Source organism: Terrapene carolina, unplaced genomic scaffold (assembly GCF_002925995.2).
Source record: "Terrapene carolina triunguis isolate 2854851 unplaced genomic scaffold, T_m_triunguis-2.0 Scaffold604, whole genome shotgun sequence".
Lineage (NCBI taxonomy): Eukaryota > Metazoa > Chordata > Testudines > Emydidae > Terrapene > Terrapene triunguis.
This window is the reverse complement of record NW_020664955.1, coordinates 1618684-1633706: the sequence shown is the minus strand read 5'-3', so window position 1 is coordinate 1633706 and position 15023 is coordinate 1618684. Positions and strand designations below refer to the sequence as shown.

The following is a 15023-nucleotide window of genomic DNA, read 5'->3' as shown; positions in this document are numbered from 1 at the left end:
CCCCAAACTACTCAGGTCCTAGAACTGTTTGAAAAATCTAAGACTTTTTTATGCTAATAGAGAAAGTGCTTCCCCCCCCCTTTAGCTGAAAGTGTCAGAAATGTTTCCTGTCCAATTTAACTTAAAATAAATAAAAACAAACTCTTGTCATTGGGCTGAGGCCAGAGGTGGGAAGTTTCAGGGCTCCCCAATGCAAAGTTACAAGCAACTGAAAAGTGATATGGAAACACTGGTTGGACTTGAATTATAAGGGGCCAAGCAGGTGCCCCCCAGCTTTGTCACCCACTCCCTCCCAGTGCAAATACTTTAATCCTACATCACCCCCTCTTTCCCAGTGCAGATGGCTTAACCCTCTCCATCTGTTCTCCCCCAGTGAAGATGGTTTAACCCACTCCTTAGTTTAATCCTACTTCACACCGCCTCCCTGGTGACCATGGTTTAACCTTCTCCTCCCCGGTGCAGATGGTGTAACTCCCTCCAAGCGCAAACAGTTTAACCCACTCTACCCCTCCTGCCCAAGACAGAAGATTTACCCTATTCTCCCACTCCTCTCCCAAGCAGAGTGGTTTCTCCCTTTCCCAACCAGTGGATTTAACCTAACCCTCCCTCCTCCTCAGTGGAGATGGTTCACTCCACTCCATCCCTCCAGTGGAAATGGTTTATTCCTCCCTACACGCAGATAGTCTCTCCCGCCTCTCGTAGCCCCGCCCCTCTGCCAGGCCCCGGACTCCCTCGCTTCAGGACGCGGTAGGATCCCGGCTCAGGATTGGCCGAGCCGGAGGCCGTGGAGCCAGGAAGCCAATGGCCGGGCTTTGCCCTCCCGGATCCAAAATGGCGGCGCCGGAGCCTGGCAGCGGGGCCTCCGGAGGGAGGAGGTGAAGCGGCCTCGGCCCGCGGCTCCGGGACCTGCCACCCCTGCTCGTCCCCCCCGGAGCCGGCCGGGGCCCGGCCCCAGCCATGGCCGCTGAGAGCAGCAAGCAGTTCTGGAAGCGGAGCGCTAAGCTGCCGGGGAGGTGAGTGCGGCTGGGGGCACCTGGACCCCGGGCTCGGTCCCGGCTAATCGGTGACACCCCCTAGGCTCGGTCCCGGCTAATCGGTGACAACCCCCCTCCCGGGCTCGATGACACCCCCCCCAGGCTCGGTCCCGGCTAATTGGTGACGCCCCCCTGGGCTCTGTGACCCCCCCGGGCTCGGTCCCGGCTAATCAGTGACCCCCCCGGGCTCGGTCCCAGCACCAGAGGAGTGGGCTACACACATTCCTTCCCCCTGCCCTTTCATTGATTATTGATACCGACTAAGTGGTGACCTCCTAGCCTGGGCAGGGGGCACCCCCCTTTTCCATCCATTCCTTGGGAGAGGGGGGGCAGGCCGGTTATTAGTGCTTTGTGGGTGCCAACCCCTCCCTCCCCCAGCTCATACATGTGTGGAGTTGGGCAGTTTTTCCAGGGAGGGAGAAGGAAGATGACCCCTCTTATATTCCTCCTGCTTGATCCCGACTAATCGATTAACTGATGTTCATCTCCAGCCTGGGCCTAAGCGGAGGGGATCTGCCTGGGAATGGGATTCACTTCCCACATCGATTTGTGGGTACCTGTAATCTGTACCTCTGCCCCCATGCAACTCCTGCAAGGGAATGGGAGCCAGTGACAGAAGGGGGCGTGTAGGAGTTGGTTAACTAAACTCCTGTCCACCTGCTTTCCCCCCCACACCAAGTCTCCATTCAGTGGGGGAAGCCAAGCATGAGGAGGAACAATTTGGGCTGGATATTGCGGGGTGAGGAATCAGCGAGTCCTTTCTCCTTCACGCCGCATCCGGGAGTGGGACAGGTAGGAGGCAACGTGGAGAGGGGCTTGCTGGGCATCCAAAGGGCAACTTCAGAGCTGGGGGACATATGGTGCAACCCTCCCCCCCCGCAAATGTTGAAGCAGAAGCCGTTCATCCCCCCAAGGTCATACACTGCCCTGGAGGCTTCTCCTTGAACAGCAAGATCTCCCCTCGCCCCCAAGCAAACAGCAGAATGGGTGTCCTTGCATACCCCATGAGACTGTATCACTGCACTCCCCTTAAACTCTGCTTCCATTGAGGGTTCGTCCTCAGGAAGTGTCAATAACAATCTGTGGGGGCACTTTCCCCACCTCATTTCCTCTGGCTGGGGAGCAGTAAGGTGCTGCTTCCTTTAGAGCAAGGGATGCTTACTTGGAGGGAGAAATGCACAAACCACTGCATTAAAATAGATTTATGAGAGCTGGGGGCAGGAAACCTGCCCTGGAGAGTGGCTCCTCCCATGTGGTTTCGAGAGAGAGGTTCCCATAGAAAAAACAAAGCAAATCCCCAGGAGAAAGGGAAAAGGCTGGGGAGTTTCACCCACCTCCCTGTGAGGAGTATTACAAAGTTAGGTTAAAGTCTGAGCAGTTCATATGGGCTTCACGGTTTCCACACCCCCATTAATCTCATCTTGACCCTGCAATCCCCTCCTGGTGTGCAAATGCACAGCCTTTGAAATGCTTAGCTGGCTTTAAATCCTGCTTGGCCAGTTAATTCTCTTTCTTTCTAATGCGCTCTCACTTTCACTTGCTGTCCCTGCTCAAACTCAGGTTGTTGGGACAATTCAAATCGGGGCGGGGGGGGGGGGTGAAGCTGCAGACATAACCCACAACTCTTCCTTTTCTTCTGGAAAATAAATTCCACAATGTGTAAGCACGTGTCTTTAAGTGTAATCTTACTATCTGGTACATTCTTTATCCGGAGTCCACATCCTGCCTATGTAGAGGGGTGGTCTCTAAGATAACAAGTCTCTTCCATCTCTAACTGCTTTGAGCTCAACTTTTGAGAGCTTAACCAGGCAAACCGGTTTGGGGAAAGAACTACGAGTCAACCAGCCCAGACAAGAAACTCAAACTTCATAGGGCATTGGATAAACTATTCCTCTCTCCCAACAGGCCAGCGTGCTAATATTCTGTCAAATCCATCAGTGTAACGTGGGAATGTCTCTGTTCTTAAATCCTTGCTCTGAATCACCCCCATTTTGACGCTGTCACTCTTGGCAGGTCAGTGGATAGTAGAGGAGGGAAGCAGGAGATGCTAGGCTTAAGGCCTCAGGAGATTAAGGTTATTTAAGAGTTGCTTAACCAAACCTTCTGTGGTCTTTTCCTGTGTGTTTGCTGGCTCCTTCCCTTTATGCTGATCACCCTGGAAGGGACTGGAGATGGTTGGGATAAGCACTCGTGCTTTCTTCATCCATCAAATCTGTCAAATGTGCTTTTCATCTGTAGATCTTAAAGCGCTTTGTGAGTTGTATCATTCCCATTTTAGAAATTGAGGGGTGGGGAGTGTTGAGGCATAAGAAAGATGAGTGACTTGCCCATCGCCACCCAGCTGGCAACATCCCAGACCGAGTCTACCAAGCCACATGGCCTCTCAGATTAGACAGGCTGGTTCAACGGCACATCAGTATTAAAAGGTCACAGCTGTCAAGATAACTAAAAATCAAAAACAGGTGTGAAGAAAATGTACGGGGTTTTTTTTTCTTGCTAATAACCATAAATGAATACAATGGGAATAATGAACCTAGTTGATTTCTTGGATTTTGTTCAGTGAAACAAGATTGGTCAGTTTCACTTGTTCTCCTGCACAAGGCTTGGTGTTCAGGTTTCCTGTGCTACAGAGAGAGGTTCTCTAGGGCCCTGGGAAGTTTGGGCCCTGTGCGTAGGGTTTTAATAATAAAGTGTGTTGTGAAGCCTAATGAGAATAAAAATGTTAAATATTTTGAGTGTCACTGACAGACTTCTTGGTTTTTACTTTCTGCTGTGGCAGTGGCAACCCAAGCAACCCTATTCTCTATTTATAGACAGTAGACCCTGGAGACCTAATGAGGTCAAGTCCCCATTGTGTTAGGCACTGTACATGAATGTGGTGAGAGAGGCTCCACCCCAAGTAGCTTCCAACTTAAATAGACAAAGGTGGGAGAGGGAAGAGAGGCACAGAGAGATGAAGTGACCTGAGCTGCTTTGTGACCTTGGATGGTGGCAAAGATGGGAACAAAGCATAGGTCTCCTGACCCAGTGCCCTATTCACTGCACCTCTCTGTTGACTCAGAGCCTTTCACTAGTGGAGCAGAGAACAAGCAAGTGGAACTAACTAGATACAAAAAGTGGAATTGATTACACTAGTTTCACTAGCTAAACTGTTGCATTGAAAAAGTAAATGGCATCAAAAGGAAATTAAATCTGAACATTCCATGAAAACATTTGAGATTCTCCAATGAAGGGGACTTCATAATGGCCAAATCCTCCTCCCTTTTGAAGCCAATGGGAACAGGATCAGACACTAAGGACTGCGTATTATTACTTTTCAGTAGTCCCATGTTGGTTGCTAGGCTGTTCCCAGTCTTGTTCTGGATATTTTTATATCTCTGGCTCAGACAGATTATTGATGTGAATGGTTCTTGAAGCTGATTTTTACATAGATTTTTTTTTTTTCCTATGCACCTCTACAAAAACTCCAACCACTATAAAGTTAGAGCTAACTGTAGTCATTTTCAGCAGTTCTATAAGTAGCCCAGTTAGGGGAAGTCCGCAGTGTCCTCAGCTGGTCCTTATTGGTGTTATGGCCTGGCTTACTGGCTGGGGATGGCCATCTAAGGAAACAAGGTTTTTTGTTTTTTGTTTTTTTTTCTTAAAGTGGAAGCTCATGAAATTGCCAACATACCCTAGAAATCAATCCCATTGTAGCTTTCTCCTTGAGTGTTTGTGTTTCTTCCTCACTCTGCTGTTTACATCATCCTATACTACAGGGACAAAAGGTTCAGCCAGTGAAACGAACAGCAGAACAAACCAAAGGAAATGCTGCTTTTGTGTCATCCTGTGGAACTCACTGCTGCAGGAAACCAACGTCCGATACTGCAGCTAGCGTCCCAAAGCGGGCTGGGAAATACTTGACCAATGACATTTTTAGCTGTTCATATGAAAATAACCCAGGCTTGTGGGCTACGTTTTCAGAAGTGACTAGTGATCTGGGTTATCTCTGGTTTTGGGTGTCTGCCTTGAGACAGCTTAAAGGGACCTGCTTAGAAAATCAGACACCCCTGCCCCCTTAAGATATCTCCCATTGGGTGCGTGCACTCAAAAGTTTAGGTGTGTACTTCTGAGCATTAGCTGCTTGCAACCACAGCCAGCCTGAGGCGGGATTCTAGATTTGAGGGACCAGTGGTGTGTTCCCAAAGGGGACTCCAATATTCCTGTGTCAGTCTTTTCCCAGTGCCCTTCCTGTGTGTAAATGAGGACCCTCTCCCAGAAGGAACATGTGGATTCTTGGTGTCACACATGACACTGATCAGTGTACAGAGGGGCAGCTTGGTGAGCTTTGTAAAACTCGCGTTAAGCTTTAAAACAACTGATTTGGCTTCTCCTGGCCTCTGAAAGAAGCTGACATGAGTCATTTGCCAGCAACATTGATCTCATTTTGCCCTGGTTAATCTGCTCGTTATGCCCACCAACACAGCCACCTCTGTTTAATGGCTGTCCTGACAGCTAGATCTTAATTAGCCAGCAAACTCCTTCCCAGCCTAATCACTATTGGGGAAATACAGCTAGTCTTTTTCGAGCGTCAGGCTGAAAGACGGGAGTTGCTGATGCAGCAAGGAAAGCCCATGCTAGGTTTGGTCACCCATTGCTTTTCCTGGGTTTAGGGCCCATTGTCGCCCTGTCCCTGTACTGCAGCTCTTCTGTTCACTCTTCTGTTTCTCCCTCCTGCCACGTTGTACCTGTGCTGCCGTCTTCCCCCTCCCCTTAGCCAGATAGTTCCCAGCACTCAGCGCGTTCTCCAGCTGCAGCCAGACTGCATTCTTCCTCCTGTACCGCAGGGCCCAGCTCTCTGTGCCACTGGCTCTACCTGGAGTCATTGGCTCCATCCGGAGCTGGTGAAAGCGATTGCAATTCCATTGACTCAGGTGGAGCTCGGTCTGCTTACACCAGCTGAGAATGGGCCCTGCTGTTAAATAAGGTACGTCACACATGTGCAGAGGGATGGGGTTTGGTTATCTAGAGAACCATCCTCCAGGAATGCTTGTGCTTCTCAGAGCATCGGTGTGGAGGCAGACAGAGCAATAGGCCTGGATGTTGGCAGGAGAGTGGGCTTGGGGGCTTGTATAACTAGCCTGAATCTTGGACTGAATCCCCTACTGCTCTGTGTAAATTGCCTTGGGGATCTTCAAATTGCCTGTGAAACTAGCGCTATCCTCATTTTAACGTCTGTGAAGGCTAGGCCTCATTGCCTAGCAGTTCATAGCTTCATAGCATCCTTGCTGCCTTTGAATGAGGGGAGTGTTAGTCTGATCCACAGGTAGAGAGCCCAAGGCACGATGGTCAAGTTACTTGCCCAAGCGTCCTTCACCAAGCTGGGATTTGAGCTCCAATCACGCCTCTCGGTGCAGTGTTTTCCTTGTAACTTTCTGCACTGCTCAGCAGTGACTGTGAGCCCAGCACCTGGTGGGGAGCTCAAACCCACATCTTTCTCTCCAAGACACGAGCATGCTACTGGCAGTAATACTTTGCCCTTTGCTACGCACTTTCATCCAAGGATTTCAAGGCATAACGAACTATGCCTCTGATGCCCCATTGATGTAGGTGACTGTTGGCCTGAATTTACAGGTGAGGGAAACTGAGGCTCATACTCACGCAATGAATCAGTGTCACGGCCGGGCATAGACCCCAGACGCCCAGTACCCCGCTCCCTCCTGCCCAGCTGAGCCAGAGTGCGGCTGATCGTTTACAGTGTCTTTTCTGCTCTCAGAAAGAATAAACCTTCAGCTGACTGTGGCTCTTTGATCAAAGGCTTTGAACTCTGAACCCTATTGAAGTTGCTTGCGGCTCCCAAGAACAGCTGAGGAATGTGACCCTGTCCGAGGCTGAGGCAATTATTCGCAAATCTTCTGTGGCTTTTGTTTCCCCTGCAGTATTCAACCTGTCTACGGAGCCCAGCATCCTCCTCTGGATCCCCGGCTCACCAAAAAGTAAGTGCCGCATCTCCCCGCCCCCCCTCTGGCTCTGTTTCCATTGGAGGGCTTGCTTTGCTGGGATGTTCTCTGTCCCTTCTTGGGCAGGGGCTCTCCAGACTTCCCGTACTCCCTTGAAGCTTTGCACCTGTAGGGCATCTGTTTGACTCCGGCCCACGTTCCCAGTTGATGGCTTGTGTGAAACGAGCCCATGGCCTCGCCTTAGTAGCAAGGAGTCCGCATCATAGAACTACTGTCGTAGCCACCGCCTAGCAGAGAGACCAAGGATTTCTTGGGCGATGGTGACTGACCTCTCCCTTTGCTCTTAGAGGGGATCCCTCCTGGGCAGTGGGGAGGACCTGGCAGCTTGTGTGTGGGAACCACATCTCTGCTGCTTCCCCTGAAGTCTCTGCCCTGTGAATGGGCAGCACTTCAGCCCCTGGGACTGTCAAGTCAGCACATTTCCCCAGCACTGAAAGGGAGACTTTATCTCCTGGCTTTGGCTCCTTATCACGGTGGACTTTGACTCTTGGAGCTTGAAGGTACTGGGAGCGCTCTCCCTGTGTCTGAAATCATCATCAGGCCAGTCTGGCCAGCATGTGAGCACAGAGCTGCTCCTGTACCTCTCCCTGGGTTGAAAGTATCCATTATTTTTCCTGTTCTTTGTATGCGGCTGGGGCAGTTGCAAACCTAGGAGCGGCCTCATGCAGCCTGGAGCTGAATCAGTTCCTCTCCTTTGCCCTGCTGGGCAGAGTAGATAGACTTGAGCACCTTCCTGATAGGAACGGTTAGCTGGAGCATTGGCCTTCCCTGTGTTGAGACTGTACCAGCTGTGTTCTGCCTTCCGGCGTTTTACTTGCCGTGGGGGTTGCGTGGAGGGATTTCTTGCGTTCCTTAGCTCATGCCTAGGAAGGAGATTGTACCATGGGATGAAGAGGCATTGGGGGGGGGTAGACCAGAGGGCAAAGGGAAGGAAGTATTTGGAAGGGGAAGGGATTGTACCATGGGAGGAAGAGAAGAGGGAACATGGAATGGTCTTGTGTGAGGAGTAAGGAGCTTGGGGTTGGCTCTTTCTGTGGCACTTACCCTCTTTCCCTGGCTCCCAGCTTCATTAAGGAACGTTCCAAGGGCAATACGCTGCCCCTGAAGAATAAGAAGGCCTCTAGCTTTCACGAGTTTGCACGCAACACCAGTGACGCCTGGGACATCGGCGATGATGAAGACGAAGACTTCTCCTCCTCTTTCCAAACCCTGAACTCTAAAGTGGCAAAGGCCACAGCAGCCCAGGTGCTGGAGAACCACAGCAAGCTGCGCGTGAAACCTGAGCGGGCCCAGTCTGCTCTCAGCGAGATGCCAACCAACTGCAAGGTCATCAAGTCCAGCAGCGAGGCCCAGCTGTCCAGATCACCTGGTAAGAGAGGCAGTGACCAATCTGTTGCTCATATGCTATCCTAGCTGTCTGGCTTTGAAGCTAGTACCCACGTGCTGTATTGGTTGACTGTGGAATTCAGCCTCCGGCTACTAATTTCAAAGCCTTGGTTTGCCCAGGTGATCCTCCATTCTCTTCCAGTGCCTCAAATCCAGGCCATCTGATTCAGCTGTGTCCGAGATGCTCTGCCTATGGCTCTTCGGGACCCCACGTGCTGCTGTTGGACTCTCTGGGCCAAATTCAGACCTTTCCTAAGCGAATAGAGCTCTGGTGGAGCTGCGCCCACTTGGAACAGGTCGGAATGTGATCCTTTGAGTCTGATGGGACGCTTTGCCTTGATCCTGGCCTGAGTGCCCAGCCAGAGCGCTCTACCTGGTGTGCTAGATTAACTCCTCTGGCTTAGGTGTCTTGCCAGGTCAGTGCTGCATCCTGGTCTGATCCCAGGCATGTGATTGCTTTATCATCAGAGGCAGCAGGGTGATGGGACACTAGATGGGGAAGGCTCTGAGTTATTACAGAGAATTCTTTCCCAGGTGTCTGCCTGGTGGGTCTTGCCCACATGCTCAGGGTCTATCTGATCGCCAGATTTGGGGTCAGGAAGGAATTTCCCCCCAGGTCAGATTGGCAGAAACCTTGTGGGGGTTTTGCCTTCCTCTGCAATGTGGGGCATGGGTCTCTTGCAGGTTTAAACTAGTGTAAATGATGGATTCTCTGTAACTTGAAGTCTTTAAACCATGATTTGAGGACTTCTTTAACTCCGCCACAGGTTAGGGGTCTATTCCAGGAGTGGCTGTGGCCTGTGATTTGCGGGAGGTCAGACTAGATGATCATGATGGTCCCTTCTGGCCTTAAAGTCTATGAGGTCATGTAAATGTGTCCTTCCATGCTGCCAGTGGACCTAGAAACACCCGACTAAATACTCACCATGTGAAAAGGAGCCGGCAGATGAGTCCAGCCACCAGGTGGCATCAGAGGCCACGTAATGTCTCCATTTCTGTTCCAGCTCTGACTGAAGTAGGCTAAAGGAGGCAAGGTGGGGTAACCTTCAAGGTCAGCTTCCCTGGGACTCCCAAGCACCCTCACTCTCTGAGGTGTGGTGGAGTGCGGGTCGAGCAGCGAGCAGGCATGCTGAATGCAAAAGGGAGGAAGGAAGGCAAGGACGAACATTGGGAGTGAGAGGAAAGGGTCGATCAGGAGGAAGTGATGGAAGAACAGCTGCAGGGAGCTGGCCTTGTTCCATCCTGGCTGCTGGGTTTGCAGCCAGGCCCTCCTGGCATCCCATCCCTGCGCTGTGACTTCCTCAGGCTGGATCAGTGGTTCATGGTATGAAAGTGTGGGAGCTGCTACTGCAAAGCGGGGATGCCTGGCTCCCCGACAGTGGGAGTGTGGATGTGGTACAGGGTGGGGGAAAGCCAGTGAGGTGGTCATTGGAATTATGGGAGACTTAGCAGTTGTGTGTGTGGAGGGGGGGGGGCGCAAACAATGTAATTAGTTTAAAGAGAGAGCTGGACAAATGTATGAGTGGGATGGTAGGGCTGGGTTGCTCGTGATGGCAGAGTGCAGGGCTTGGCAGGCCTGGGGTCTCCTTTTGGTTTGTCTTATGTTTCCAAAAATCTCATGCTTCAGGGCGTCCGTCACCTGCAGGGGCCAGGAAGGGAAGTTCCCCCCCAACGTATTCTGGTTTTTGTTTTGTTTTGTTTTTTGTCTCCTTCCTGTGAAATATCAGATTTGGCCAGGGCTGAAGATGGGACACCGGATGGGGAGGGCCAGGACTGTGGGGTGGCACCAAGCATTCTCTTTCTTAAGTGTTTGGTTGGCTGGTTCTTACTCACATGCTCAGGGTCTAACTGATCACCATATGGGGGGTGAGAAGGAATTTTCTAGCAGGTCAGATCGGCAGTGACCATGGTGGGGTGGGGGGGGGGGAAGGTTCACCTTCTTCTGTGGCATGTGAGGGCGGGTCACTTGCCAGTATTATCTGGGTATCTCTCACGTATTCAATTCCCTGCCATTGCGGGGGCTTCGGGCACTGGTGCACCTCCATCCCTCCTATTCTCTGCCTGTGGAATAGAACAGTCCAGTCTCCTGTGGGCTGCGCCCCTTTGGTCTAGTTTCAGTAGTGGGGTTTAGTGTGTGGGAGCTGGGGGCAGAGGGGTGGCATGTCCCATACAGGAGGTCAGACTGGGTGATCTGGTGGGCCCTTCTGGCCTAAAACTCTCCGATTCTAAGAGTGGGGATCTCGGCAGGTGGTTGGGTGCACTCAGAATGTGATCTGGTCTCTTTTCTCGACCAATAAACTTTTCCAAGCATTTTCCAGTGACTAGAGAGCAGCTTGACCCTGGGGGGACTCTCCTTTGTTTGGGGGCTCCTGAGAGGCTTCCGTTCCATGTGAGGATCCCAAAGCACTTGTACAAATGTGAGGGAATGAATTCTGAGGAAGGGATTTATCCCCATTACACAGGTGGGGAAACTGAGGCACAGATCAGTAGAAGAATGAGTAGAACCTAGATCTCCTAGCCCCACTCCTGTGCTTTAACTGCTACTGCACACTGCCACACCACCACACACCCCGCTCACAGCACGTCCGAACTCTCTGAACCCTCTTCCAGAGGATGCCTGCGTGCGGAACGCCCTGCACAAACAGCAGTCCCTCCCACTCAAACCCATCATTCCACTCGTCGCCCGCATCTCCGACCAGAACGCATCGGGGGCTCCCCCAATGACCGTGCGGGAGAAAACGCGCCTGGAGAAGTTCCGGCAGCTCCTTTCCAGTCACAACACAGACCTGGGTGAGTGCGGGACTAGTTGGGTGGCTCATGAGGGCACTTCTGTGCCAGTCAGATGTGGGACAGTGCCACTGGGCTGATGGATGGGATTGCTGAGGGGTGCTGGGCTCTGTTGAAGGCTGGTTCTGCTGGGCTGGGCTCTATACCCTTATCAGCTGCAGTCTCCTGTTGATGTTATCAGCGAGTATGATCAGGTCTCCACTTGTTCTGCACTTGTGTCCCAGGCATCAGAGACATAGAGCCTTCCTGGGGGCTCGGAGTATCCGGAGCCTGCAGGAGCAGACTGGGGTCTCCTCTCCTTATAGGTGTAGTTCTACCTAGCTGGGGACCTCACTCGGGACGCGCCTAGGATCTAATCCATTGACACCACTGTCCGTTTGCAGATGAGCTGAGGAAATGCAGCTGGCCTGGCGTGCCCAGAGAGGTCCGGCCCGTGACGTGGCGACTCCTGTCGGTGAGTGCCGACCGCTGCAGCCCGGGGTTCCTGGGGAAAGGCTGAGCAGCCTCGCGCGGAGCTAGGTGCAGCAACACCCGGCACGACGCGGTCAAATCCGCCCCGGCACCGCGATCGGCGGGAGCCCGAGGGTGAGCGCAGCCCAGAGGTCCACGCGGGGACGTGAAAATGAACGTGCCTCGGGCTTGCTAAACGTGAATGCTCCTGTGTGCGTTGAACTAGGTCCGATCGGCTCTCAGTGCCTGGCCCCAGGGGCAGATCCATGTGTGACCATCTAGACATGGGACTGCCCAGTTCCCTGGTGGGACATGACCTTGAGTATGGAGCCGTTGAATTTATATATATACATATAAGTATATGTATAAATTGCCCTTTCCTGTGCAGGCCACATTATAGGCTACCCAGCAAAGACTCCAAACTCTTCTTTGCAGGACACCTTAAAGGCGCATGGCAGAATGGAACGGAGAGCCCTGCCCTGAGGAGCCTGCGGTCTCGCCTGGGCAAATAGGATTCCAGGTGCAGAGCTCCTCAGTGCAGGAGACTCAATGGAATAAATGGGCTTTAGGGAGGGGGTCACTTGGAGGCTGCTCTGACTGTTGGGAGGAGAAAGCACAAGAACGTGAGGAGGAGACAGAGGCACCTAAGGAGCGAGGGGCCTAGGGTCAGATGACAAGGGGCCTGAACTCCCAGATAGGTGGAGGGCAGGGACCTCAGCGAGGTGACGTGGTCGTACTTAGCTCCAGCCACAGAAACCAGCAGCAGGGTCTGAGAGCGTCACTAGCATGCCATTGAGGTGTACACTGGTGCATGTGAATGCAGACGGTGCGCAGAGCGGTGACTCCACCAACCACATCGAGTGGCCTTGGGACAAGCCCGTAAGGGGAATCTGCAAAGATTTTTATTTTTTTGCCTGTCTCATTCGCTGCTCCTTTGTGATCTAAAATGGCCTAATTTTTCCAGCAGAGAGAGCCTCCCTGCTTGGCTTCTTCCCTTTTTTAATGACTCTATAGCACAGAATGGTTGTTTATCACACTCAGCACCACAGTACGTGATCACCTTCCAGCAGTGCCTTAAGCAGCATGGCTAAAATCTGTCATGCTTAAAAATCCCTCCCCGCAGTCGCACAGGTTTCGGAGTCGGGTGGGATGTCTCAATGCTGCCAGTTCTCCAATCCACTGAGGAGTCCTGCAGCGAACCTGGGGAGACCTGATACTCCTAACCTTCAAACCCCACGCTTTCTGAGGTTGCTGATGGACACCCTGAAATGGGCACGCCCAGGCAGCGGGGAACAGCGCAGTCATTAGCAAAAGCCATGTTAAAATACAGTGAAGACTCCTACCCCCTTTGCTTGTTTGGCCTCTGTGTTAAAGCCAACGAGTTCTCCCTCAGCGGCGCTCTCATCTTGCGTATGCTACATGTTCATTTTCTCCGCATCCGCCCCTTTTCTCACAAGATCTCGCAGGCTCTAGCTGACACACTGGTGCTATCCAGTGCCTTCATGTACCACAAAAATAACAGGAGTACTTGTGGCACCTTAGAGACTAACAAATTTATTAGAGCATAAGCTTTCGTGGGCTACAACCCACTTCTTCGGATGCCACGTGATCTGATCTGAACGCCCATCTCAATGTAGTCTCGCCTCCTGCTTGGAGTGGAGCCCTACCTGCCGCTTCACATACTCGTCGGTATCTTCCTGTAGCTTTAAAGAGCAGTTGACAAATAGTCAGACCCAGCGCTGTCTTCAGCTATTCATGTAGAAACAAGCAATCACATCTCATGCAGCTGGGTGTTAGCAGGTTGCCCTGGGGTCAGGCAGGAAGGATATCAGACATCATGTGCTGGGAGCTTTGAAGCCCTAGAGATCTCCCCTCCTCCAACCTTTGCATGCAGGCTGGAAGCGCTTCCCGCACAAACTGCTGCTTGGCAGGATTGCAGGGAACTGACAGTGGCTAGGGCAGGAGGGAGAGGGGAAGGGGACCTACTGTGACAGGCTGCCTTCTGCTGCAGGGCTATCTCCCTGCGAACAAGGAGCGGAGGAAGCTGACCTTACAGCGCAAGCGGGAGGAATATTTTGGCTTCATCGAGCAGTATTACGATTCCAGGAATGAAGAGCATCATCAGGACACCTACCGGCAGGTACAGGCCTTGCTCCTCCTCCTTTTGGTCCCTGCACCCAAGGGTAAGGCCCTCCTGCCACCCGGCCTCCTCTCCCACTCTCTGTCCCCTTCCCCCCATACGACACTTCCCTTCTTCCCCGTTCTGCCTCTTGCGCTTGCCGCTGCTCTCTGGCCTGCATAGGATCACAGCAGCTAAAGCTGGGGAAAGCCATACGAGGTGGAGTCCATCTCCCCCAGTGACGGCACGGTGTAGTGCCCCCATCCTGCCTCGTTACTGGCTGTATCAGATGTGTCAGTGGTTCTCACCGGCTGGATTTGCCACCCGATCGCTAGCTTTAAGGCGCCAGCCATTCTAGCTGCTCCCCCTCCTTCCCCAGAATTGAGCGGTGGGGGCTGGAGTTTAGACACTTCCCTCTGCCTCTCAGCAAGGTCTCTGTCCCTGGGGGTGGCTGAGGGATTCGGCCTCGTCTCTCGATCAGCGCCTCGACAGAAGAGTTGCGTTGATTTATACATGCGAATCGCAGCTCCCTCTCCTCCCCCGGCCTGACCATCGAGGTCAGCGAGTCTAACCCGCTCTGCCTCTCTCCTTTTCAGATCCACATCGACATTCCCAGGACAAACCCTCTCATCCCGCTCTTCCAGCAGCCGCTAGTCCAGGAGGTGAGGCGGGACGAGTCTCTCTAGCTTCCCCGCAGTGGGGCAGGCCAAGTCCTGCTGGTGACCAAGGGCTTCTAGCGGGAGACTCTTCCGTTCCACCCAGGGCATCAGGCCCATCTGGCTTTGGTGTGTGCTCCTAGGGGCACCTATTCTGTGCTGTGAGGGCCCAGTGGAGTTAATCTAGTCACCTGGATTTGGGGACTTGCCTCCACCCAGGGCCGTCCTCCCTCCTTTCTAACATGCGCTTTAGGATCAGCCTCACCTACATCTGTTTGGAGGGGGAGGGGGATGTAGGATGTTAATGTAGCCACCCCACCGTTCAGACACCAGCACCCCATGGGAAGGGGGATCTTGCACAAGGCTGGGTGTTTCCTCTGAGTAGAATGGGCGGGGGGAGGAGAAACCGTTGGCGTCCCAACCGGGGCCCCTTTGTGCTGAGTGCTGTAAATGACAGTGCCTGCCCCCAAGAGCCTACCATGAAAATAGACAAGACAACCGGGGAAACTGAGGCACAGAGCGGGGAAGTAACTTGCCCAAGGTCACAGCAGGTTATTGGCAGAGCTGGGATTAGAACCCCGGTTTCTTACGT

At 52.7% G+C, this 15023-nt stretch overlaps 1 protein-coding gene across 3 annotated transcripts in view; it reads left to right on the top strand.

The window, feature by feature from the left end:
- Nucleotides 1-944: 944 nt before the first annotated feature.
- Nucleotides 945-15023, top strand: part of TBC1D22B (TBC1 domain family member 22B) — a 39804-nt gene continuing 25725 nt past the window's right edge. For 2 of the 3 annotated variants that reach the window (XM_026659169.2, XM_026659172.2), the window contains exons 1-7: nucleotides 945-1013; nucleotides 6953-7009; nucleotides 8098-8402; nucleotides 11030-11209; nucleotides 11590-11660; nucleotides 13668-13796; nucleotides 14372-14437. In XM_026659169.2, coding sequence (XP_026514954.1) covers nucleotides 958-1013; nucleotides 6953-7009; nucleotides 8098-8402; nucleotides 11030-11209; nucleotides 11590-11660; nucleotides 13668-13796; nucleotides 14372-14437 — 864 coding nt within the window. In that variant the 5' untranslated portion in view covers nucleotides 945-957. The remainder of the gene's footprint in view (nucleotides 1014-6952; nucleotides 7010-8097; nucleotides 8403-11029; nucleotides 11210-11589; nucleotides 11661-13667; nucleotides 13797-14371; nucleotides 14438-15023) is intronic. The other variant, XM_026659170.2, reaches the window with a different exon arrangement.